This window comes from Mus musculus, chromosome 6, assembly GCF_000001635.26.
Source record: "Mus musculus strain C57BL/6J chromosome 6, GRCm38.p6 C57BL/6J".
Classification (NCBI taxonomy): Eukaryota; Metazoa; Chordata; class Mammalia; order Rodentia; family Muridae; genus Mus; species Mus musculus.
In genome coordinates, this window is record NC_000072.6 from 37,373,433 (window position 1) to 37,397,878 (window position 24,446).

Sequence of the window (24,446 nt, forward strand, 5' to 3'; positions counted from 1 at the left end):
GGCTCCAGCGTTTCTGAGACATTTCCAGTTAGTCAGCGTTCAAGTGGATGAGCCCTGTGATGAATTAGACCAGGGCTTCTTAACTTTTCATCTTTAGGTACAGAACTTTTTGTGAAACCAGAAAATTTATCAAAGCCCACAGTACGGTTCACTGGGTAAGGACACTTGTAGCTAAGCTCAACAGACCTGGGTTTGAGCCCTAAAACCCACATAGTGTAAGGAGAAAACCAACTTCCACCTCAGCATTTGTGGAACATGTACATGTGCATACCCTTACATGGACAAACACACACACACACACACACACACACACACACACACACACACACGGACATGGGCGTGCACAAAATAAATACATAAACAAACAAATTAACTAAAGAAAGTTATAACACCTCTTACCAGAAAGGTTAACAACTGTAGATAGTCCCCAAATTTTGTGCACAGGTTTGGGAATCCAGAGTCCACTTGACAAGATACAAACACCCATTTGCTTTGTATGATTGCCCTGAGACTCGGGGGGGGGGGGGTGTAGCAGGGGGGGGGGTGTAAGGGGAAGTGAAGGGGAACAGGGAGGGCAGAGAGAAGGATTATGGGAGGAGAAAGGAAGAGAAAGGAGGAGCGGGTAGATAGAAGGCTTATGACATGTAGAAGAGAGGGAGATAAACAAAAAGGAGACTGTCTTCTAAACCAAGTCTCTACTTAGCTGTGTGTGTGAGTGCTGCTTTCAAGCTTAGAAGAAATTACAGAACTGTTTACTCTAAGTATTACTGGACATGGAGAGATGAATTACCTGCTTTCCCAAGAATAGTGAAAAGCTCACTGTCCACCAGTAGAGGTGCGGGCTCCTAGTACTACTTCAGCTATTGCTTATTAAGAGGTAAGGAATATTGGATTTGGTGCAAATAGCTATTCTTAAGCACTACATGCCTGCATGTTACCTCAAGAGGAGTCGTACTTTATCAGGGTGGCTATCTGCTCTGAATGCTTGGACCTGGAGGGACTGGCTCTTCCTTTGGAAGAATATATATATATATTAGTCATGGTTCGAGTGAATAAAATAATACTGCTACCACACACTTGCTCATTCTCAAAGCTCAGAAACCTAATTGAAGCTAAGACCCAGGTGAGGCTGCGCAGGATAAGCTACCCTTGCCTCCATTCTCCCACGCTTCGATGTCAAACATCTCAAACAGTTCCTATCCCACAGTCATCATCTCCTAGTTACATACATGAAAGAAAACCACCACAACTTCCAAGAAGATGGACTGTGGACCGAATGCTCTTTGCAATATCCATCAGAACCCCATCTGCTTCTTTTCAGAAAATTAGGGGCATAGCCTGTCACGACATGAGCTACAAATAGAACTAGGTGCCATTTGTGGGAACCCAACAGCGTATTCTTTGGTCTTTGGATAGGGAAGCCCTCCTCCACAGGATCTGCTGCCCGTTCTTCCCATGCTGAGGGTTAGCTTGTGCGCACTTATGATCCCTGTAGGTTGCATGTAAGTTAAAGAGACCACAAATGGGAGCCCAGTGGTTTCACAGAAGGAGGGTTGTTGTCTCGTAATCTCTGTGTCTCTTTGTGGTGCCTTGAAAGTCTGTAGGGCGGAATGTGCCTCCTACTTTTAACTCCCCACCCACCCACTCTAATTTTATTTGGTTCTTTTGCTGTCTGGGAGTCCTCCAAAGGGCTGGCTTCTCCATGACTCATTCCCAAACTACCAACACCCCATAATGAAACCCCAAACTACCAAGACAGTTGAAATGTCCATGGTGAATTCACAGTCCTTCTTTTTTACAAGAATTAATGACTAGACAGATGACTTAAATACATAGATGCACTAAAGAAGTCTAGTCCCCCACAAGACAGTCTCCAAAGTAAGCGAAATAGTCAGCTGGGAGAGGAAGTCCAAAGACAGAGGAAAGAAAGTCATCAAGGGAATTGACACGCTGGAAATGAACCAAGCAGAAGTTCTGTAATTGAAAGAATCAATCAGTCAATTAAAACTACAACAATAAGTGTCGGCCCAAGAAAAGACCACAGGGAGGAATAAATTTCAGCATCGGAGGACGAAGTCGAGACAACAATAAACCCAGCCGTAGACACAGGAAGACAACTCATGAATGGAAGCGGAAGGAACCCGGACCCTTTGGAAATCTGTCCTGTGAACAATCTTTCCACCGGGGATCTTGTTTTCAAAGCCCCCCACCCCAGTCCTGGCTCTCTGCTCTCCATCTGTGGCCCTTGACAAAGCTCCAGGGGGCTGACTCCAGGCAGTGAGCCAAGGCCCAGCTGAAATCCTGTTTCATTCAGGCCTTCCTGACCCCTCAATGGCTGTGTTCGCTCTCTCTGTCTCTCCTGGAAACTCCTACAGTTTAATTTCCTCTTGGAATACTACTCCAGTTCTGCCTGATCGAGTATTAGGTACACTATGTCTCCACCAGACTCTGAGTTCCTCAAGACAGGGTCTACATCTTACTACTTGGTTCATAAGTATCTAAGCCAGAGTCTAGCACACGGTAGGTGTGCAACCAACATGCTGAAGTGAAGCAAAGGCAGCCTGCTGAATTTCATCTCCAACTTGTCTGTTCTGCATAGCAAACTGTGAGTGTGCGACGTACGTCTGCTCCTTCCCTCTTCCGCTGGTCTCTGTTCACGTCACCTATCTATTCCCATTCAAATTTCAGCTTCTCTCCCTTCCCACAAGTTCCTTGTCTTTTCTATTTTCCATATCTCACAGACTGGCAATTAAAAGGTAAGGCACTGAAAATGAGATATGAAATTAATTTAAAAAATGAAGCATAAAGAACTAACAACACACCTACTGCTCTTTGGCATCACCTTGGATCCTGCAAATGACAGCCACTGTGAGCTAGGAGCCAACCCTGGTGAAATCCTGCTTCTGCAGTCTGCACAGAGAGGCCACGCACCAAACAGAGCAATGGTCTCCATGGTTCTGCCCCGCCGGTCAGAGATGGATGCTCCATCTCTTGTGTCGTCTTTTTAAACAACTGGCTATCTTCAAAGTACCAAGCACAATGCTAACTGCCAGATACAGGATGGGACTTGGAACTTGCCCTCGCTCAGCTCAAAATATAAAAGAGACCCAACAGCTACATGGATAATTGAGCAAAGAGGGGCAACTAATGATCTCCATGCAAGTAAAAAGCATTATGTTTACAGATAATTCCTGTCTCCTAAACAATTATAATCTGGGGCACATTCTCTGGATCTAGCTATTGTACAAAAAACAAACTAGCAAAAATAAAATAACCCACTAATAAGTTAGACTGCTAAGTAGCCACTAAATTTCACTGTTAAACACAGGCTGGTAAATAGAGAGCTCTCCTTTCACAGGACCAGGAAGATGGCTCACTGGGTGCTGGCACTTTCAGCTTAGCCTGATGACCTGAGCTCCATCCCTGGAATTGACATGGTGGAAAGAGAGAACCAACTTCTGCAAACTCTCCTCTGACCTCCACACATGCATGTACACTCATGTCCCTCTACACAAATAAATTAACGTTAAAATAAGTTGTTTTAAATCTTCTACAAAGTCTTCCTCAGACCCTGTCGTCTTGCAGATCTTAGTTGTAAATCATGACCGCTAGAGAGCTAAGAAGAGCCAGAACCTGGAAGGCAATGGAATCTATCATCACACTTAATCCTCAAAGGACACCAGGAGACCTCACTCTCACCATAGCTTTACACACAACGAAGCTGGGATAGAAAGGTTAAATAGCCCTCCCAGAGCCACTCAGTGGGGATTGCGATGTGTAGGAAGTGCATGAATGCAGAGCACGTCACTTCCACTAGGGCTGGCACATTACAACAATTCCATCACCAGTCACGAACATTGTGATCCTGATAAATCCTGGGAGAGGAATGGACCAACATTTTTTTTTCTTTTTATTTCTTCAGTGCCTTGAATGTAAGCTTGAGAGCCACTGGGTGAATGAAGAGAAAGTGTGGCAAACAAGAACCCCAGGTAAAGGAACCGACACAAAGAACTCACAGTGTGGTTGTCAGTGTCCAAGAGGCCTCCAGTGCCAGCACCTCCTCTGAGCTGCCTTCCTGCGCAATCCCCTCCCACTGTGAATCAGTGCTTTCCTCCTCAGAGAGCAGCTGGGTCTCCTCCCTGGGTGTGTCAACCCCATGGAGAGACCCACAGGCCAATTCACCAGCACTGACTTGTTGGCTACTGGAGATAGCTGCTTTTAGGGTAGAGCATCTAACACTGGCAATGTCCCAGCCAGCAACTGAATCCAATCCCATAGTAAATTATGAACCAAAACTACACTAGTGAACCGCTTTGGAGGACTAAGGCACAGAACTCATAAGGGAACAAGTGGCTATTTTAAGTCATTAGTGTCGGGAGGAGTATTTCTTACACAACATAACTGGCTAAGACAAAAGACACTGAAGGTGATTCCATGAAGGAAGAAGGGATAGTGATAGAGGGGTCAAAGGAACCACGAGACAAATACAGGCTAAGGAAAGACAAGAACTGGAGGGAATCTACACTTAAGTCAGGTAAAATAGATCTTAAGTCATTTGTCCAGACACTCATCAAAGGCTAAAGTCCATTTGCAAAACAATAAAACCAACTCAGGGCTTGTGTGAATGTAACCTGAACCCTCGACATCCCACTTCCTCAGGCTGGCCTGCACAAGAGGAATGGGGACACAGCAGCTCCACCGTTATCTGTCGCTTTCCACGGCTTCAGTCACGTGTGGTCAACCACAGACGGACAATCTTACATGGAAAACTAGAGAAATAAGTAACTCATAAGTTTCAAATAACTTTTCTGATGTCTGTTGTTATAATAATACCCAAGTTGTAATTAGGCTAAGGGGAGAAGAGGGTACCAGTCACATCAGCATCATGCTCTACAGCTGATCTCAGGGCATCTCTGAAATGAACTGAACAAGTTGCGGGAGGGGCGGGATTGGGAGTAGAACGTGATTGGTTGAGGTAGGGGGCAGGGATTGGGAGTAGAACATGATTGGCTGAGATGCGGTAGCCATTGCTCTGAGATTTTTAAACACCTCATTTTAACTCCCAAACACCATTATGTCCTCAAATTAGCTCAGCTCTCTTTTCCTTTCTTTCCCAGAAGATGAAACACCTCGTCCTGTGGAACTAAGGTGGGAACAACTGATAGGCTACAGGAAAGGGCTAACTCCGCATTCCCCTAAACTCTCCACAGAAAAAGGAAAGTCAGAGTATCTGACTAAGGCTCCCCAGGCAGGAGAGAATCCACTAGATCCACAGCACCCTTAGTACTGAGCATGTGAGAGCACACTTCCCTCATGTTGATTAGTGTGGTTCTTCAAGTTAAAAAAATGTATCCTGGAGAACAGTTGGGATTCTCACACCCACGACTTTCTGAGTCCTAAGAGAAGTTTGATTTTTGTAGAGGCTGGTAATGCATTCCGCTGGAGGAACAGTCCCTTCCTTGTGTATCTGGATACAGGCATTGGCCTTTAACCACAGAGAAGCATGAGGGACCGTGTTACGTGGGAGAAACTTGTAAAAGACACTGCCGTTACACACATGATGGGAAAGACATGGCGAAGGGGCTCAGAGCAAAACCTAAGGGTCAATCTTTGACCACTGTGTCATGGCCATGTGAGAAAAGTCATATGCTGGAATGAGAATAGGGAACAAGGTCTTCACAGACTACTCAAAGTATGTAAAATAGCCGGGTACCCCTCTAAGAAAAGAAGACATAGTTCAATTGTGTGTGTACATACACATGTATGCATATGAATGCACACATACATGGAGAACTGGGCAGATAGAAAAGATGGCAGAGAAAGGCTTATAGAGTAATGGTCAAAACACCTCAGCATCTTAGTTAGAAAAGCCAGTCCTTCAACAATGACAAGCATCAGTTGATGAGAAAAGGCACAAAGGGAAAGCAATAAGGGAGTCAGGTAATGTTCACCAAGAGTGCTGGGTCAGTAGAAAATGCTGGAAAAGTTTCTCATATGATCATAAAGATGATCATAAAAATCCTTTGTCAGAAAAATGATTGACTCTTTAAAAATAACTGGCTTCACACACTGCAGGGTATCATGAGCCAGGAGGCCAGCAGGACTGCAAATGGCTGCGCTGCTGCCCAAGACCCAGGGTTAAAGAGAGCATTATGATTCGGTGACAGCAAGTTCCCGGAGATGTAGCCTAGCGCAGGAGAGTTCAAGCTGTACCTCTTCGCATTTACCTTAGCACCAGGCAGCAGGGGTGTCTGTGTGTGTGTGTGTGTGTGTCTAATGTGGATGCTAACAATAACAAAGCCAGCAATCACATCTCCTCACGGAGCTAGAGTCAAAAGGTTCGAGGCCCCCAGAGTTTCCTTGCTCTCAGCTTTTTTACCGTCATTGAAGCTGTCGCTGGTAGCCGCATGGGTAAATGGTGACTGAGTCCGGGGCTCCTCGCTCAGAGAGTAGCTGTGTTCAGCCTGGATGAGAGGCGCTGGTGATGTTGGAGATGGCTCCACCTCCATTGACTCGCTCTTCTCTGAGAGGAAAGGGTCACTCAGGAGCTGACCCAGGACGTTCTGGGAAAACTCGTCTAGGAGCTCCGAGAAGTGCTGCAAGAAGCAGAGGGGGAAGAGGTCAGGTTCTCTGTCACCCCACACACGTACCGCAAGACAAACAGACATTCGGTCACTCATAACGTCCACTTGTCTATCTCTGTCCATCTGACCACTGCAGTGGGGCTGAAGAGAAGGCTCTGTTGGTAAATGGCAGGCTGCGCAAGCATGGAGACCCGAGTTTGATCGCCAGTACACACACAAAAGCACACCTGTGGTGGGCACATATCTGTAAAGCCAGTGCTGGGGAATCAGAGACAGGTTGACTCCCAGGGCTCACTGGCCAGTCAGACCTAATTGAAGAACCCCAAAGACAAGGTGAACATCCCTTAAAGAAGACACTAGGGTTGACCTCTGGCCTGTGCACACGCATACACATGCAAACACAACCAATGTTCACTGGTTTAAATTAACCATAATTTATTATTCCCTGTCACTCTGTGATTGTGTGAGGAACTGACTTTATTGAGGTGCCCTGGTACAGTCACACCTGAACTGTATGCTTGGCTAGGGGTTGAGCTAGCAAGCTGGACACCTGGGCCCTCATTCAAGGAAGCTAGGTGGTGCTCCCCGACAGAATGGTAGAAATCTTCCATCAAGGACAGCATGAAAGATGAATGACCTCAGAAGCATACATCACTGTTACACAGCATCCTGTGTTCACGGACTCTCTAGCCACAGCAAATGATGAGCTAGCCTAGGGCCACAGGATGGCACGACACAACTCTAATCCCTGGGAGAAAAAAAATGGCAAAATCCACTGCAGACGAGTGTGCACGGAGGATAGTGTGATTCCCTGAGGGCCATCGCTGCAGTGATCAGCCACACTCTCCACTAGTAACACCAAACCACTACGGTGCGGCTAGAGAGAAGCTATCCTCTATTTCCACAGTGTGAGACAGTGGCTATCGTAAGGTGCCTGCAATAGAAGTAGTGCTATTAGTTTGGATCTAAAGTCTGTAAAGCCAGAATGCGGGGCCTAGCAGGGGCCCTTCACGTCATAGATGAAATGCTCTTAAAGGGGACCCTGGGATCTTTCTTTTCTCCCTTTCACTTTTCAGCCATGAAATGAGCAGTCCTGTTCTGCCATGCACCTCGACATTAGGGAATGCTGGCTTGCCCAAAGTAACAGCATCAGCAGAAACTAATTAGGCAAAGAGATCAATTATGCAAAGTGGCAATTTATGCAAAGAAATCTCTACAATAGAAGCCAAAGGAAACATTTTCTCTTTGTAAGTTGATCATATCAGGCAAGCAAGCGTTGCAATAGTGGTAAGTACCTAACAGCCCAGCTCTCTCTGTTCTCTCCTGTTGCAGGATATCTAATCGCACTGTGAACCCTGAGATTGTGTTATTTACTGGGGGAAAAAAGCTGTTTCTAGTTGTGCACACACCTTTAATCCTTCTGGCTTGAATACAGTCACGCCCTTAGTACACAACTTCAATTCCAAACAATGAAGATAAAGTTAGTTTGTAGAAGGAAGCACCCATGTTTGAATGTGAGTGGCAGACAAAGTGTCGAATCAGAGAAAGATTTGGATAGAATATACCCAACTCTCAGCAGAAGAGAGAGAAAAAGGAAGCTACTTAAGTGGCAGTGCAGAGAGAGAGAGAGAGAGAGAGAGAGAGAGAGAGAGAGAGAGAGAGAGAGAGAGAGAGAGAAAGGAGAGGAGGGAGGGAAGGACAAGGAGGAAGCTGAGTGTGTACCAGTGCCCTGAGCATCTTCCCTGCACATTTCTCATTGCACTCTCAGCATGCTGGACTAGACAATTCTTCTAGTTCTGGTGTGGAGGTAATGGTAGCAGTGTGTATGTGATTGTGTGGGGGGGGGGGCAGGGGCAGGGGTTAGGAAAGATTGCTTTGCATGTTGTAGGGTGTTTAGCAGTGCATTTCTGACATATTAGACTAGACACATGTGATGGTCATGGTGATGTTAGTAGTGTGTAAGTGTGTGTGTGTGTGTGTGTGTGTGTGTGTGTGTGTGTGTGGTGGGGATGAGAAGGGGGGGTTCTGTATGTTATAGAAATCTTTACAGCATTCTGAATCTATACTGCCAAACTTCCAAGTGTCAAAACCATCTCCATATTGAAGCCATCCTCAGCACCTATAATTCTATATACACTTCCATTTTCAACAGGACGCTGGCTCCACTCCCACTCACCATCCTGCTTCCTGTACCACACTTGTCCTCAGACACCAACAATGTCCTTAGAGGTTGCGTCCAAGGTGAGAAGAAAAGTCAAAGATTTTTGCAGCTACCAAATGTCAAACTTGAGGAGGACCCAGGGACAAGGAAGAAATAAGACAGAAAAGACCCAGGCCTACCCAAGGCATGGCCACTTACGATAGGGCTAGCCTATTTTAAACTACTTCATACACAGAAACTATCTGGAGAAACTAAAGATGGAAATTCTGCATCATGTGTATGTGTGGGGATCCAAGAACTTTCTTTACAACCAGCTGAGTCTAGAGAGGAGCAGGGAAGCTGTAAGGCTAAGATCTGAACCAGATTTCTGGTTATACAGTAAGCTAAGGTCAGTGTATGGTTCCCTAGTCAGCCTACACTTCCGGCCTGATGGATTGACAGGTGGTGACAATTGTGAGGTATTTGCCGGAGCTCCCTTCAAGAACAAAATCACAGTAACAGAAAGAAGTAAATAATGCAAAGCATAATATGCAAAAGTGAGAACTGGACACAGTGTGCCCATTTCCAAACTGCAATTATGTCCCAAGCTGCAAGGTCAACTCTGTCCAGCTAGGCTGGCTCTACTAAACCTCTAGCATCCCGGCCCATCTGGAGGCGAGGAGAAGCTGCCCAGGCTGGCCTGCTCTGTTGCCACCCTGTTTTCTTTCTCTGGAGCAGCACTAATGAATGTTTTCATGAGCATCCTCTTGATAACCAATAATAAAACCTCCTAGCTGTGTTCGCCCTCCTCAGGCTCCCCCTACTTTGGATGATACAGTGATTATTATGTTATGAAACAATTTAGCCCTAATGACAGGAAGCCCTGAAAAATTCATAGTCATTAACAAGCGCTTCATCATGACCTCCCCCTCTGGGAAAAAGAAGCGCCTCGGAAGCAAGGACTAAGAGTGCCTAACCACTCACCTTGGATCTTAACAAAGGTAACCACTGAGTGGGGCCACAGACTAAAGAAATATGCTCAATCAGTCCCACCAGACACCATGGCTCAGACCAGCAAAATGGCTCTAGGCGGACCTACCCACAGCTTTGGTCTTGGGGATGTACAGGACAAGACAGCCTCCTCCTGCTGGTACAGAGCTCAGGCCAGCATCAGTGCATCACTAATGCCAGCCAGATAGAGAGGCTTTATGGTCTGGTGGTCCAAAACAGGAGAAAAGAACAAAGCGGGCCTCAAAGAGGGAGACCTTCTGGACCCTTCAGATACTCTAGCAAGAAACTCAAGGGGGTTATATAGATGTAGTTTAATTGTTTCTGAGGAACCCTGCCTATTAATTAACCAAGCTTTACTAGTTGACTCCATAGCCTGCTCCATACTCCACGATCACAGCACTCTTGTGAAGTTGCCTAGCAATACACAATCCAATATCTCATTCATCTAGCATAAGGCCTTGAACTAAGGTCCTCTTATTTCTAACTGATGGGATTTTTCCCACCTTGCTTCTCCCAGGAAAGAGCTATTTGAGCCTCACAGTCAAGATACGTGGACAGTTCTTCACAGTAGCTTAGGTAGTGTGGTAGGCTTGCCTGAGGAACCGAGTGGCTGACCTATCAGATCTTCTCCTACAAGAGAGACACATCTCTGGATCGATGAGAAATCTGTGGCGTATGAGACTTAAGCACTATGTCCAGGGTTGTGCTGTTGATGAAGGGTGTCAAGCTCAAGTGCTTCCATGCTCTGTGTACTTTTTATTACAGCCTGCCACCTCACTGCCGCCTGCCTCTAATGCTAAGCAGACACACTCACAGACTGACCATCTACTAATGAGCACATGAAAACTGTACTAAAATACTGAGAGTATTCAGTGGAGAAGTACTTAGTAATGCCTCCTATGGTCCATTGGCAGAGGAAATGGAGGAACTTCTGCTACAGAGTTCAGAGTCATCTGAGCTGAAACTCGGCTAAACCCCACTTCATAACATGATGTGCTTCATCCAGCTCAGTGAAGATACTGGGTGACTCCCTTTAAAGGTTTATAAATGATGTCATCAATAATAAGAGCACGATAAGGGAAACTTGTTTTTTTTCTGGTCAAGAGGTTGAAATCTCTGGCCTGTGTGGAGACCTAACCTTTCAATTGGACAGGTCAATGGGCAGCCTATGAGGCCGGCCCTAGGAAGGCAGTCTTACATTAACTTATACTACATAGAATAACGGTCCCTTTACAGAGATAATGGATTTACTATATCTTCTCAGAATTCCAGCCCCTGCCCAGCACAGCAGCTTACAGGGCTGAAGCCCCATGGCTTCTAAAGTCACCCCACTTTTCTGATTTACTCAGAAAAGCACAGACTTTCCCTTTCTTCTTCCTATCTCTGTTCTAAACTTGCCTCCTCTGGTACTTTGGGCTTCTTCACTTTCTCTAAAGCTTGCCTTCCAGCCATGTGGTCGTTTGTCTACCATGTAGCTGGCTGACCTCCATGCCAGCTTAACTCAAGTGGTATGACCTTTTTGTCCTTCTCCAGATGTGGCTACATATATGCCTATAACCTGAGAGTTATAGTAGTGGAGGCAGGGGGATTGCTGGGATTGCTGGCTACCAGCCTAGCTCCAGATTCAGTGAGGGACCTTGTCTCAAGGGAATAAGGCAAAGAATGATATGCATTCAGAGTCCTCTTCTGGTCTTCATGCATGCAGAGGCCTATGTACCTTCACACACACACAGAGAGAGGGGATTAGAAAGGTGACCTGACTCTAATAAGATCACCTGCTCCAAGATCTGAGGTCAGGAGGGCCAGGAGAAAGAATGGGTTGGGAAGAGAATCAAGGGACTGTGAGTTCAAGCAGGCGGTGCATAGACTTCTCACTATCTCCATCAGGGCATTCACCTCTGAGGCCTCTCATCCAATGGGGCTTAAATACAGCTCTCTGGACAAGGCACTGGGCCAGGTGAAGGAGGGAGGAAGGAAGGAAGATGGAACTGCACAAAGTGAACGCTCTGAAACACATTCTCTGGCCAGGGTGCTCACAGCCCAATGAAAAGAAAGAAGGCTGGGACCCTGTAGCTGTCAACCCATCACTTTTTAAATCAATGTGTATGTGTGTGTGTCCGCTCGCAGGCGTGTGTGCATGCATACATGCATGCATGTGTGTTTAGGGGAGGTATGCTGAGGAATTGTGTAGTGATCATTAGACTTAGTCAGTACCTATGCACCTTGATAGACACGGTGTTATATGTTAAGGGATGGTAGAGAGGATGATGTTGGACTTGGTCCATACTTAGTATCTTGCTTTGATTCAAAGATCTACTGGACAATCTTGTGCTTGCTTTAAGCCATCCTGCCTGAGACACGCCCACAGCCATAGCCACACAAACCCTACTTACGCAGGCGTGCCTACCCCTGAAGTCTGTCCCAGACAGGAGAGGGATATTCCATGCACTGAGGCTAAGCACAGTCAGCAAAGATAATAGTAACCACTCACAAATACTGGCAGGCCATGGTTAGCAACCCATTCAGCTAGGGCACTCTATCATTTTCTAAAATGATGCAGGCAATATAAAATGAAGCCATACAGGCTTTTCCACTTTGGAGAAGGGAAAGTATTCTCTTCTCTGTTGTGGGTTTGTTTTATTTGCCCCTGTGACCTATACCCTGGGGCAGTGAAGCAGGTATAACAGGTAAGGGAGTTCAGATAGAGGAACCCCAGGGACAGCCACCCAAAGTCCCCAATCTGTTCTTACTCAGCATTCCGTTCTCTGGGCCTGTGGGCCTGAAGCTGGGACCACCTTAGTTCTGAAAAAGAGTACACTTGGGCAGAAAAAAGAAGTCTTTGTACTTCAAAAATCAAAACGGAATGCCAGGAGCCTTATACACTTATACACAGCACTTCAGGCCCAGGAACTAGAGCTGCAGAATGGGGAATGTGGTGGGACAAGCTGACAGAAAAAAAAAAAAGATTTAGAAGACACACCTCAAATTCACTTTAGAAACAGTGGCCTCCTTCCAACAAAGCAGTTCTCCTGTCCTGGGGCAGAAGGAGCTGTCCTCAAGCTCTGAAGACCACAAGGCTTCCCTCCCTGTCCCCTCCTCTGGAGGCCTTAGACCTGAGAGGTTCCCACTCTGGCCTCTGTACACACACTGCAACCCGAAGGAAGAAGGCAACACTGTTAAAGTTATAAATAAATAAATAAATAAATAAATAAATAAATAAATAAATAAGGCTGATGAGTCAAACCTCACTACAAGAAAATTCCAACTGTGCCCAATTTGTATGTGGCACTACACTTTACAGATGTCTCTAAATTAAAATAATGATAATATTAATAAGGGAAAAGCCTTGGACCTTTTTTCATTATAAAAGGAGTTATGGGGGGTATGCGTTTCTTGGGTTTGATTTTTACATTGGCAAATGTAATTTGCTTTATTGAAATACAACTAGCAGTAAGAGAAACTGTCCCAAGTCTTACCCTCTCAAGACATACATACCTTAGTATATTGTATGTAAGTGTGCTTTTCTTTATACATAAAACAATGTAATAGAATTAATCGGATTATAAAGGCATGGGTAGGTTGTATGTAAGAGAGCAGGGGCACACCAGGATTGGGGGACAGTTAACTATGAGCACTGGAATGCGGACCCATGTCAGTACACACCTGTCTATACCCCAGAAGGCTTAACACTGAGTGAAGTCTGACATAAATTGCTGACCCCCGTGTGAAGAATGTGCCAGGGCAAACCAACTGTAACACGTGGGTCACTCTGACCTTGATGCTGATCATGAATATAGTTGTCTGGGAAGTCCTTTGTGTTTCTTGTTCAATTTTGCTTTGAACCTCAAAATACTCTTCAAGATTTCTTGTCACCCTTCATTTACCTATTATCTAAACGTAAAGTTTTACAGATATTGTTGGCCTGGTATCATGCTCTAGTACAAACAGCTTTTAAACTACACAACTTTTTGCCATTAAAATAAGAAATTATGAATGCAGCCCAACCCATAATGGCTCACAGCAGCTCTTCTTGAATTTGCTGTGGGGAAAATGCACAGCATTTTGAAGACTGTCTACTCTTAGTGTATACACACACACACACACACACACACACACACACACACACACACACACACACACACGAGTTCGTGACTTTCAGGAAAGATTAGCCCATCGGTGGTCCCTGCAACAGGGCTCCAGCAGTTTCCTTTAGCAGCACAAACAAGTTCCATTTGCTTTCTGCTTGCGTCATTGACATCTACAGCTGCAAATGACCCCCAAATGTGTGTCTGAGTAATTTCTGAACTAGCCTCAGAGCCTGACCAAAAGCCTTTGCTGCCCCTGTTGGGGTAACAAGAACATACAGTGATGTTTACCTTCCATGTTCAATGTTTGGAGCTTTTCTGAAGACAGAGAGCTCCCACCCCATTACTCTATCTTCCCAAGGCTAGGGCAAGCCATAGGGTGGAGACAGCAATTGGAAGGAGCAAGGCAGGATTTCTGGTCTCTGGCTTGCTTTCTGACACTTCCAACACCACCCCCCACCTCCACATCAGTACCAGAGGGCTAGCAACTCAGATTCCTAGTTTTTGCAAAGAAATGCTTTTAGAAGTTTAACTTGGACCCCATCAGCAGGACCATCTCCTTATGGTAACAGAGAGAGCTCCTAGGATTCTCCTAGAGCAGCAGAGCCTTGAGAGACAGTGAAGGCCTTTTGGTTTATTTTGAGCCTGTGTGTCCTTTTCTTGCTTCTACTTTAGCAAGGAGTTGAATCTGACCTTCATTACTGAAAGCCATTCAAAATCACGATGGAGCTAACCACTCGATGCTAAAGCAATATGGAATCTGTAGTTCTCTTCTCTCCAATTATTAAGGGGAGCCATACAGACTTGTGGAGTGTGGAGAGCAGCCGTCTTCATGGCCAGCCCCTTCTTCTTCCTTTCTCTCCTTTCATGGCAAAGTTCAGATGAATCACCTCCACCATTAGATCGGAGTGTTGGCAACACAGAGGGGTCCCATGCCTGGTCTGTCCTAGGTACCAGAGCCTAGAAAATCTACATTCTTAACTCTTCCACAATTAGCATACAGTCTCCAACACAGCTTAGTCTAAACTCAACTCACCCATAGGTGGAGTTAAATGGATTTAAATTTCTGATTTATCATCTTCTAGCTAAATTCTCTCAAGTGTCTCTTCCTGGATGTTGTTTGGTGCCTTGTTGATATTCCTTCCTGTATTCTTTAGTTTGCAATTTTTAGCCCCTTTATATTTTCATGATATAAGTAAATAAGGAGAGGGTTTTGGTCAATCTCTTCTAGAAATATCTACACACACACACACACACACTACAGCTTTTAGGTTCCTTCTACTCTTTAACAGAGAGTACACCCACACACCTCCACCCCCAGCTCCCATCTATTGCCAACCTTTGGGCTTTGCCCCAACATTCCAGGGTGTTCCTGATATCCTTCAGTGAAGACACAGTTAAGTTACTTGTTCTCACTATCTTGAGTCCACTGTAAGTGACTAACATCTGCCATTCCTGAACACTTGTGTATGATAACACAGCCTGGAAGTCAGAGACCAGTGATAACCACAGAAACTCTGAAAACCGTGTGTGCCAGTCTGATCATTCCAACCCGAGAGAAATAGAGGCCGAAAGTGGTACATGAGTCAGAGTCAAGGCTAGCCCAAACACGAGGTTCGACAAATGACTGCAGAGGCTCGCAAAACAATTCCACCCACCCCCAAGCCCCCTGCCACTCTGGAATTTTTACAGCTTTGCAATGCAATCTGACCTTTAACTCAAGACCTAATGCCAAAGGTGCCAGGTATGAAAAGGTAAAGGAGTCGTGGAGTTTGTACATTCCACAGACTCTGTTTTATTTATGAACCAACTATGTCAGAGGGCGGGGATGTCTCAGACGTACTAGGTACCATGTCTTGTTTAAGTGCTCACTGCCAGAGGCAGCTCCGTCACCGTAGATAAGAGCACCAGGAATTCCACAGCTCTGGCATTCATCCATGCAGTCTCTTGGTCCATTAGACTCTATGCATATGCGACCCCTCCCTCTGGAATGATGGAGGCTACCACACATCAGGGGACCTTAGCCTCGTGAAGCCATGTTTTTCCCTCACTGGACTCACGGATATGCTTGTGGGTTCTCCATCTGCAAATGGGAATAACTGAGAACTGAAGCTGAAAATGATTCCAAACAAGCAAATGACCCAAGCAACCACTTCTCTCCCGAGCATTCACAGGCTTCTTTTCTTGCCATTATTACCTAAACAACATGACGGACATCTATTTACATAGCATTATTCTGTAAGTTACTTAGAGATAATTTAAAGTACATAAGACATGTGTGTAGATTTATGCAAATATTGAGGCATTGTGCAAAAGACTTGAGTGTCTACAGATTTTGCTGATCTCAGAGGCCGTCTGGTCCTAGTCCTCCCTTAGGTCCTGAGAGATGGCTGTATGTTAAGTCAGCTCTGCTATCCTTAGCATCCAACCTTGGCTAAGTCACTGGTACTTTCTATCTCATCCAAAAATCAGAAATAAAATCTGCCTTTCAGACTTCTAGAGACAACAAATTCAACACACACATGTTGTAGGCATGCCATTTTGAACTCCTGCTCTTTTTGACTCTGCCTCCCAAGTGCTGGGATTATAGATATGCATGCATAGGTACCCCCCCACACACACACATACACACAGGTACAGAGTTTATGCAGTGGTCAGACCCCACTTGTGCATGCTATGTATCAACCCACGGCTTTGTGCATTTGAGGCAAGTGCTGTACCAACTTGCCACATCCCTGGCTGTCAGTCTATCAGTTTATAATGGATATATTTGCTTTTCCCCTTTCTGCAAAAGGCCCACATCTCGGCTCTCTAGCCATCTCTCTCCTTCCCTATGATTGCTTCTCCATCAATCAAATTTAATCACGTCCATTGTATTCCTTGGTGCTCTTCAAGCCAGGAATTATAATGTTATGCAACCCTCCCACCTGTGCTTTAAAATAATGTTTCCCTGTATTTTTTACCATATATATGTACAGCTGTGTGAGTGTTTTGCCTTTCACGTATGTCTATGCATCACATATATGCAGTGGTTCCTAGAGGCCAGAAGAGGGCCTTGGATTTCCCTGGCCTGAAGTTACAGATGGTTGTGAGTTTCCCTGTAGATGTGGAAATCAAATCTGGGTCCCCTGGAAGAGTAGCCAGTGCTTCTAACTGCTGAACCATCTCTCCAAACTTTTATGAGGGAACTGACCAGAGCTAAGCAGCATTGCCAAATTCCTGCTTGGGTGAATCTGAGGACCAAAAAAACCCTCAGATGACCTGAAGTAACCACTAAGAAGCCTGAGATATATATCCCCACCCACTGGGTTACTGGGAACCCATGACATAGCCCAGCACAAAAGGACTCAACTACAACAGCTTGGTAGAAAGCATAGTGGTCACACCAAAAGGATTTTTAAAAAATGTGATTCTAAGCAGCAGAGATCACATTCATCTCTTTCTAAGAAAGGACATAAGTGGAATCTTGTGATCTTAGTAGGTTGTTCTAAGAACAACCAAATCAAAGATGTTCTATAGAGGCTGTCTGGGAAACATGTAAGCATGACATGTTAAAACTTGTTACCAAACAGCTTCCTTGAGACCCTTGCCAGCCTCTCCTGTGGAAGACAACCTAAGGTACTGTTTCTGTGTATTGCTTATGGCTGAACAATGATGTAGAGCCGCTCACGGCAGCGTGGTCAGAGAGCTGCCTGCAGTTCTGGACACATTCTTCTCCCTCATCCATGCAGCCAATGGCTTTAAGAAGCACATGTGGCTTCAATGGGACCACAATGCAACGCCTTGGTGGGAACACAGGGAATATTTTAGCAAGGAAGTCGACAAAGCTTCACTAATAAATTAAGAGAAGTCTGCCCGTGTACTGGGGAGAAGGCTCCATTTGGAATGTAAGGCCTTTAGTTTTAGACAAATTGTCACTACGTGCTTCTGTGACCCTAGATGAGTCTTTGAAACTTTCTAGGTCTCTTTTCTCAGATTATAAGGTAAGGGTAGAGCTGCTCTCTCACGCCCTTGACCTTGAGAAGGTGGTGATGATGTGGTTGGCCTCAGTGTCCCCTTGCACCTAAGGGAATACAGAGCCTGAAAACAAATCTTAAGCCTGAGTCAGTCTTCCCTGCAAATCCCTCTCCTCGGTCTTTTCTGGGATTCTTGGCAAAGAATTTGCTTCCCTGAGGACAGCTGAGCTAACAGCTGGACAGTAGTGGCTGATTTCCATAATTCCCACAGCTGGCCTTAGAGACAAACAGCCGGAAAGGCGTTTATCAACAAAACTAAACCATGACTCAACTTTTACAGGTCAAGTGTGGATGGAGACTTGAAAGCCCCGTACTGCTTCTCTCTGACCTACAATCCCATACATGGAACAAGATCTTCCTAGCCTTGGCTCGGACGAACCACAGCAGGAAAAAGAGAGGCAAGGCAACTTCCAGGACAGCTCAAGGCCGTGGTTTCATGTTTTCTGCACCACTTCTCAGGAGAAACCAAATGATTCTGAAGTTGCTGGAGTACTCAACCAGGCCACTCTGTGAGTCCCCACCTCAGGACTAGTCTACACACAATAAAACCTCTGAGCATGAAATGCTATCAGAGTCCCCTTTCTCATCAAGGTGACAACCAAAAGTATCACCACACGTATAGTCCAAAAGGTCAAAAAGTAACTGTTAAAATGGAGATCCCTGGGCCAGGGATAGTGCTCAGCTGGCAGAGTCCTGGGTTTAATCTCCAGCACCACATGAAACTGTGTAGCACATACTTGTAACCGTAGCATCCAGGAGGCAGAGGCAGGGGGATAAAAAAAAAATCCAAGGTCATCCTTCCCTAAACAGCAACTTTGAGGCAAGCCTAGGGTGCATGGGACCACGTCTAAAAAGAATAATAATAATAACAACAATAATAATAACAATAAAATGAAAAATGGAGACTCAGCTGGGTGGATATGTGAGCTGATGACACCATGCCTGCCTTGCCTGACGCCCCACTAGAATCCACACGCCACATTCCTTGAGACCTCCCCTTCTCATCGGCGAAGTCAGGCTTTCTAAGTAAGCTTTAAAGAGGTGCTACCACGATCTTCTGCTCACCTCTTTTTAAACAGCTTTCTGCCCCAGCATCCCATTCAGAAGGAAACAAGAAAGACAAACCCCCAGTTCATTGAACTGTATACAGAGTCTGTGTGTGGAAAACCAAAGCGCAGCTGGACCACCCCGCCACCTCGTGATGTCTGCCATGCACAGTTAAGTTGGGAGACTGTGGTAGTGTTAATACTCCTGGGTTCAACAAAGTGGTTTGTTTATTGGGGCTGCTAACTCACAAAAGAGGCATTTAAAAACTCTGTAAGGAAACTTGGGAACTGAGCAGGGTGCAGGGGGTGGAGGGGGGAGGCAAAAAATATGCAACAGGAGTGTGGCCTTTGCAAGCAGCAAACAGGCTGCACCAGCGAGCTTTGAGTACTGGACTAGCACACAGGATCTCAGTCACCAAGATGGGTCTCCTAATGGAGTGAATCACGCTGCACTACGACCAACCTCTTGTGTGAAACCAAAAGTGGCCCAGATAAGACTTCTTAAATAACTAAAAGGGCATCTAAGTAACTGTTTAAAATGCTGTGGCAGAAATCCGTTGGCTAGAGTATTTTCAAATGCCTTCACACATATATGCATTGAGAAACATGAATTCCCTGTGGTTTCTCAATGATAAAAGAACAAGTGCCTATAACAAAGCTGGGACGTGGGATATACAAGAGGACAATAGCTACAGAGAGAATCAGGGATATACAAGAGGACAATAGCTACAGAGAGAATCAGATGTGTGATTCTCTGCAACAGAAACTTTCAAGCTTGTGATAGCAGAGAAAAACCAAACCAACCAAACAAATCAAACAAAAAACAAAACCAAAAAAAACCAAACAACTACAAAAACAAACAAACAAAACCCAACCAACCAACCAAAAAAAAACAACAAAAAACAAAAAACAAACAAACAAAAAAACCCCACACACACTCTACACTTTTTCCTGCCTTGAAAGGCAGACTCCATTTAAAAGAATTAAGTGAAACCTGGTTTAAATAGACCTCAGGGAACAAAGAACAGTGAGGATACCTGACTAGCAACGGTTTTCTGTCCAGAGGGCGGATATTGGATATTCCATCCTTGTTAAATAAGTAAATAAATAGCCCCCTGGGGGCCATGGGCTTAAAACACAGCCAGTCTGCAGAGCACTAATGCCCCAAGTCGCTGAGCACCTCTACTCTGACAGGCTGTTAAGTGGACAGAAATCCCCCCTCAAGTTTCTCCCCGACATTAGTAGCAATTAAGACTCATACCCTCTGAACAGTTCTGGTGAGAGTACAGGCTTCGGGTGGCTCCATTTGGCAGCTCGGCACAACAGGCTCCCAAGCCCAGCCAGGGCCCTGCCTTCACAGCTCCTTACCAAGCAGGCTCTATCAGGGTGCCAGCATCTCTCTACTATGGACTCTCTTGTGTAAATCCAAGTCTCCACTCACGGTAATCTGTATTATTGAACTATGCTTTATTGACTAAAAATACCTAAAAGAAAAGTTCTTGATCCTACAGTCCAAATACCCACCCCATTACTGCCAACGAAGGCACCAGACAGACCCTGTCCACTCACTTTCTCTCGCCTGCTATAGCGGGCCCAATTCTAAGCAGACCCCCAACTCCCTCCCCCCCACCCCGTTCTACATTCTCTATGTAGTTAGCCCCTTTTCCAGTGTGTAACCTCTGCAATAAAGAGTAGGGTAGAGATGGTGAGGTTGATATGAGGGTGATTTTATAGATGTAATTAAGGTTCTAACTCATTGACTAGTTCATTAAATAGGAGACAATCCTGCCCAGGTGGGCTGGCTACTTTTATGTCAACTTGACACAAGCCAGAGTCATCTGAAAGAGAGGGAACCTCAATTGAGAGAATGCTTCCATAAGATCTAGCTGTAGTGCATTTTCTTAATTAGAGAACCCAGTCCATCGTGAGTGATGCTATCCTTTGGTTTTATAAGAAAACAGGCTGAGTAAGCCAGTAAGCAGAACCCCTCTACGACCTCTGTATCCGCTCCTGCCTCCAGGTTCCTGCCCTGCTTGATTGAGTTCCTGTCCTGACTTCCTTCAGTGATGGACTACAACGTGGAAGGAAGTGCAAATAAACCCTCTCCCCCTCAGCTTGCTTTTGGTCACTGTGTTTCACCACAGTGAGAATAATCCTAACTAGGACACTAGCGCTGTCCTAACCAGGAGATCTTAAAAAAAATCAATCAATCAATCAATCAATCAATCAATCTCCAAGTAGAGAAACTTCCCTCCTGCTGGTCTGAAAAAGGCCCAAAGATATACCCAGCTTACAACTGACTCGTGAACCCAAAGAAGGGACTCTACAGAGGCTGAGGCTCCAGCTGCCACCTGACTGAAAGGCGGTAAGAGGTGGGAAAAGAGGTAGCTAGGCCATGACATCTGCCCACAGGAAACAAGACAAAATAAACATGGTTTTTCTAATTGCTATGTTTGTGGTACTTTGTAGTAATGCTAAAGGCAAAACCACCCCACAACTGTATTATCCCACAACCTCATGTGTTGGATCTCTCCTGCACAATGTGCTAGCATTGTGGAGATGGGTCCTTCAGGAGGTTGTCAGGTTTAGATGATGTCATAAGGGAAGGGCCCTCAGGATAGGACAAATTCTCTCCTGCAAAGAAGCAAAAGAGATGCCTCCAAAGTTCTTACTACACAGGTGTGAAGATCTGAATTTCAATACCCCAAACCAATGTCAAAAAAGCTGGGTGTGGCAGTTGCTTGTAATGCCAGCCCTGGAGAGTCGGGAACATAGCCAGCATCCAGCTTAGCCTAACGGGCAAGCTCCAGCACAGCAAAGATAATCTATCTTTAACAAGATAGATTAACAAGAAACATGGTGGACAGCACCCAAGGAACAATCAAGACTGACCTCGGGCTTCCACACACACATGCATACAGCATGCACCCTCCTCCCTCCCACTCCACGCATCTCTTTCTCTTCTCTGTCTCCTCTTTCTCTTCTTTCTTCTCTGCTTCTCTCTCTCTCTCCTTCCCTCCCTATCTCTCTTATTCCCTTCTTTCCTTTCTCCTTAAATTTCCTCTATTGTCTATTTCTTACATTATTAAATTTCTTCTTCCATTTTGTAACTTTCCTTTATTTATACAGTGGGGAAGGGATGAGCAGGCCCACCCTGGAGCACATGCGGAGGGTCTGCTTCCCAGAGCTGGATCTTTCTTTCCTTCCAGCATGTGAAAGAAACCCTGCGATCAGACTCCAGTCGTCAAGCTTTGTGGCAAGTCCTTTTACCTGCTGAGTCATGTTTCTGGTCCCTTTCCTTTCCCTCTTTGAGAACACGCGTAGTATCCATGAGCCAGGAACTGCACCCTCAACCAAATCCAACTACTCTGGCTTCCTGACAGGTCTACCCAGCCTACACATCTGTAAGAAAGCCCTGCACCGAAGTCACCCAGGCTATGGGGCTTTGCTGCACACAGTATCTCAGGCCGACCAACACATGAAACAACCCGTCATTAGGCCTCATGTCTACGGTCTCCTCCACCTGTGTGGCAGTTGTGGGAGGCTGTGAGCCTCACAGGCAGCCTCTAGCCCCGTGTGAGAAGCCAAGCCTCCCCTTTCTGCATTTGTCTCCTGAACCTGAGGTCTGCCTCTCATCCTGTCACTTACAGCTCTGAGAAGTCTAACTACAAAAGAAGTCTGGCTGGAACTTCACCTCTGGCAAGCCTGCTGCTCTGCCCTGGCCTATATCTGGGGCTATAGGAGAGTGTCAGAGAAGGGGAGTGCATCTTTTTCCTAATGGTCCAGGACAGCAAGAAGTTGATTTCCTTTGAGAGAAACATTTGCAAAGAAAACTGAAGAAAGGAGGAGGGGTTTTTGATATGTACAAAGGAGACATATTTGCTTAAGACATTTTTGTATTCTACCTTAAGACTGGTCACAACGCAGCTTGACTGCTGATGCTTCTGGAAGACTCATTTCCACATCTTCTTCCTCTCTCTGCCTGTCTGTGCAAGCTGACCTTGCATCAGTCTCCCTCCAGCCGGTTTCAGCTAGCTCTGTGACCAGCTCTGTAACCTGGCACTTCCTCCATGTAACTACCCTTCCAGGTCCTCCTGCTCTGGTGCCTGGATCCATGTAGGAACAAGATCTCCATGTGACCTCAACGAAGCCTCTTCTACCCCCAATCCCAGGCACCTTTCAAGACCACACTTGCTTTCCTCGATGGCTTGAGGCCTCCATGGTATCTCACTATGTTCTCCAGCCTCTTTGTCTTCAATTCAGAGAAGACAAATTCAGGATGTGTTGGGTAAACTAGACTAAGTTCTAGATATACAGAGAAACTGTCTTATAGCTCAGGGCCTGCCAGGACACTTAAAAAATCATTTATCCACTATAGAGGCTGGTACTATATTCTGCCCAAATTCCATTCAGGATCCAATTAATTTTCCTCAGCTCGTGCCCAAGCTTCAGGCTTGATAATAGCCAGAGAAAGACTGTGGTGGGAACAAAAATTACCTATGACTTCTCTATTCTCCAACTCTCTAACTCTTTAAGGCTAAAATAAAATAGATGTGTTACAGTTTTGGTGTCCCTACTTGGCTCCCGCTAGCAGATACCTGTTGCGACTACCAGAAGGAAACAGAATGTTAGTTAGCCTTAATCAAGGCAAGTATTAAACCTTCAGAATGCTTTCTCAGCTGTTTAAAAGTGTGCTTGGCTCAACACATGGGTTTTCTAGTTTGAATCTTTCTACTGAATTGATTATGACAGCATGAATGCTAGTGAACTGCTGAAAAGTAGCTTCATTACAATAACTTCTTTCTCATCCCGTCCATTGCTTGAGACTACCCGATCCTAGGTGTGTGCTCGGTGCATCGCATTGCCTTTGTTCTGTGGTATACACAAAACAACAGATGGTCATTAGAGAAATTACAGCAATCAGAGCAAACATGGGACATTGCATATGTCTACATAAGTGTGAGATATAACAGGACAAACAACTATAATGGGAGATGTGGTAGGACTGTCACATAACATGGAAAAGAGACCCAATCAAGTCCATAAAAATTCCCTTTCCTCCCCATAGCTGAACAATGAGTCAGCTCACCTCAGGGTCCAGAGACCATCAAGGACCCAGGTTATCTCAAAAGTCAAGGCAACACAAACAAATTTCTCTCCTCCAGATAGCAGCTATCAAAGTTCAGCGAGACAGAGCCACTTAGCATGAGACGGCGACCTGTGGTCTTTGCCATTGTCAGGCTGACCTTATGACGCTCTCTGGTAGCTGGGTTCACCTGCTAACTTCACATAGAGTCTTTTAAAAGAATCTCCTGGGTTGAGAATGAAGCTCAGTAACAGAGAACTTACCTAGCATACCCATGGCCCTGGGCCCAATCCACAGTATGATAAATAGAGTTTTAAAATCAAGTATAAATTCTGTAAAATGTCCTTATTAGGTATAAAGAACCATATAGTATCATGTAATTGCGAAATTATCATAAAATGGGGAATCTTTATATCCCTTGTCGAGTACCTCCAAGACTTGGCTACTGGTCGGGATCCTGTGGTTCAAGCCATTCCTG

At 45.4% G+C, this 24,446-nt stretch overlaps 1 protein-coding gene across 2 annotated transcripts in view; it reads right to left on the minus strand.

Moving 5' to 3' along the window:
• The window catches only part of Creb3l2 (cAMP responsive element binding protein 3-like 2), a 115,022-nt gene that overhangs the window by 46,178 nt on the left and 44,398 nt on the right, over positions 1 to 24,446 (minus strand). For both annotated transcript variants that reach the window (XM_006505824.4, NM_178661.4), the window contains exon 2: positions 6,380 to 6,596. In XM_006505824.4, coding sequence (XP_006505887.1) covers positions 6,380 to 6,409 — 30 coding nt within the window. In that variant the 5' untranslated portion in view covers positions 6,410 to 6,596. The remainder of the gene's footprint in view (positions 1 to 6,379; positions 6,597 to 24,446) is intronic.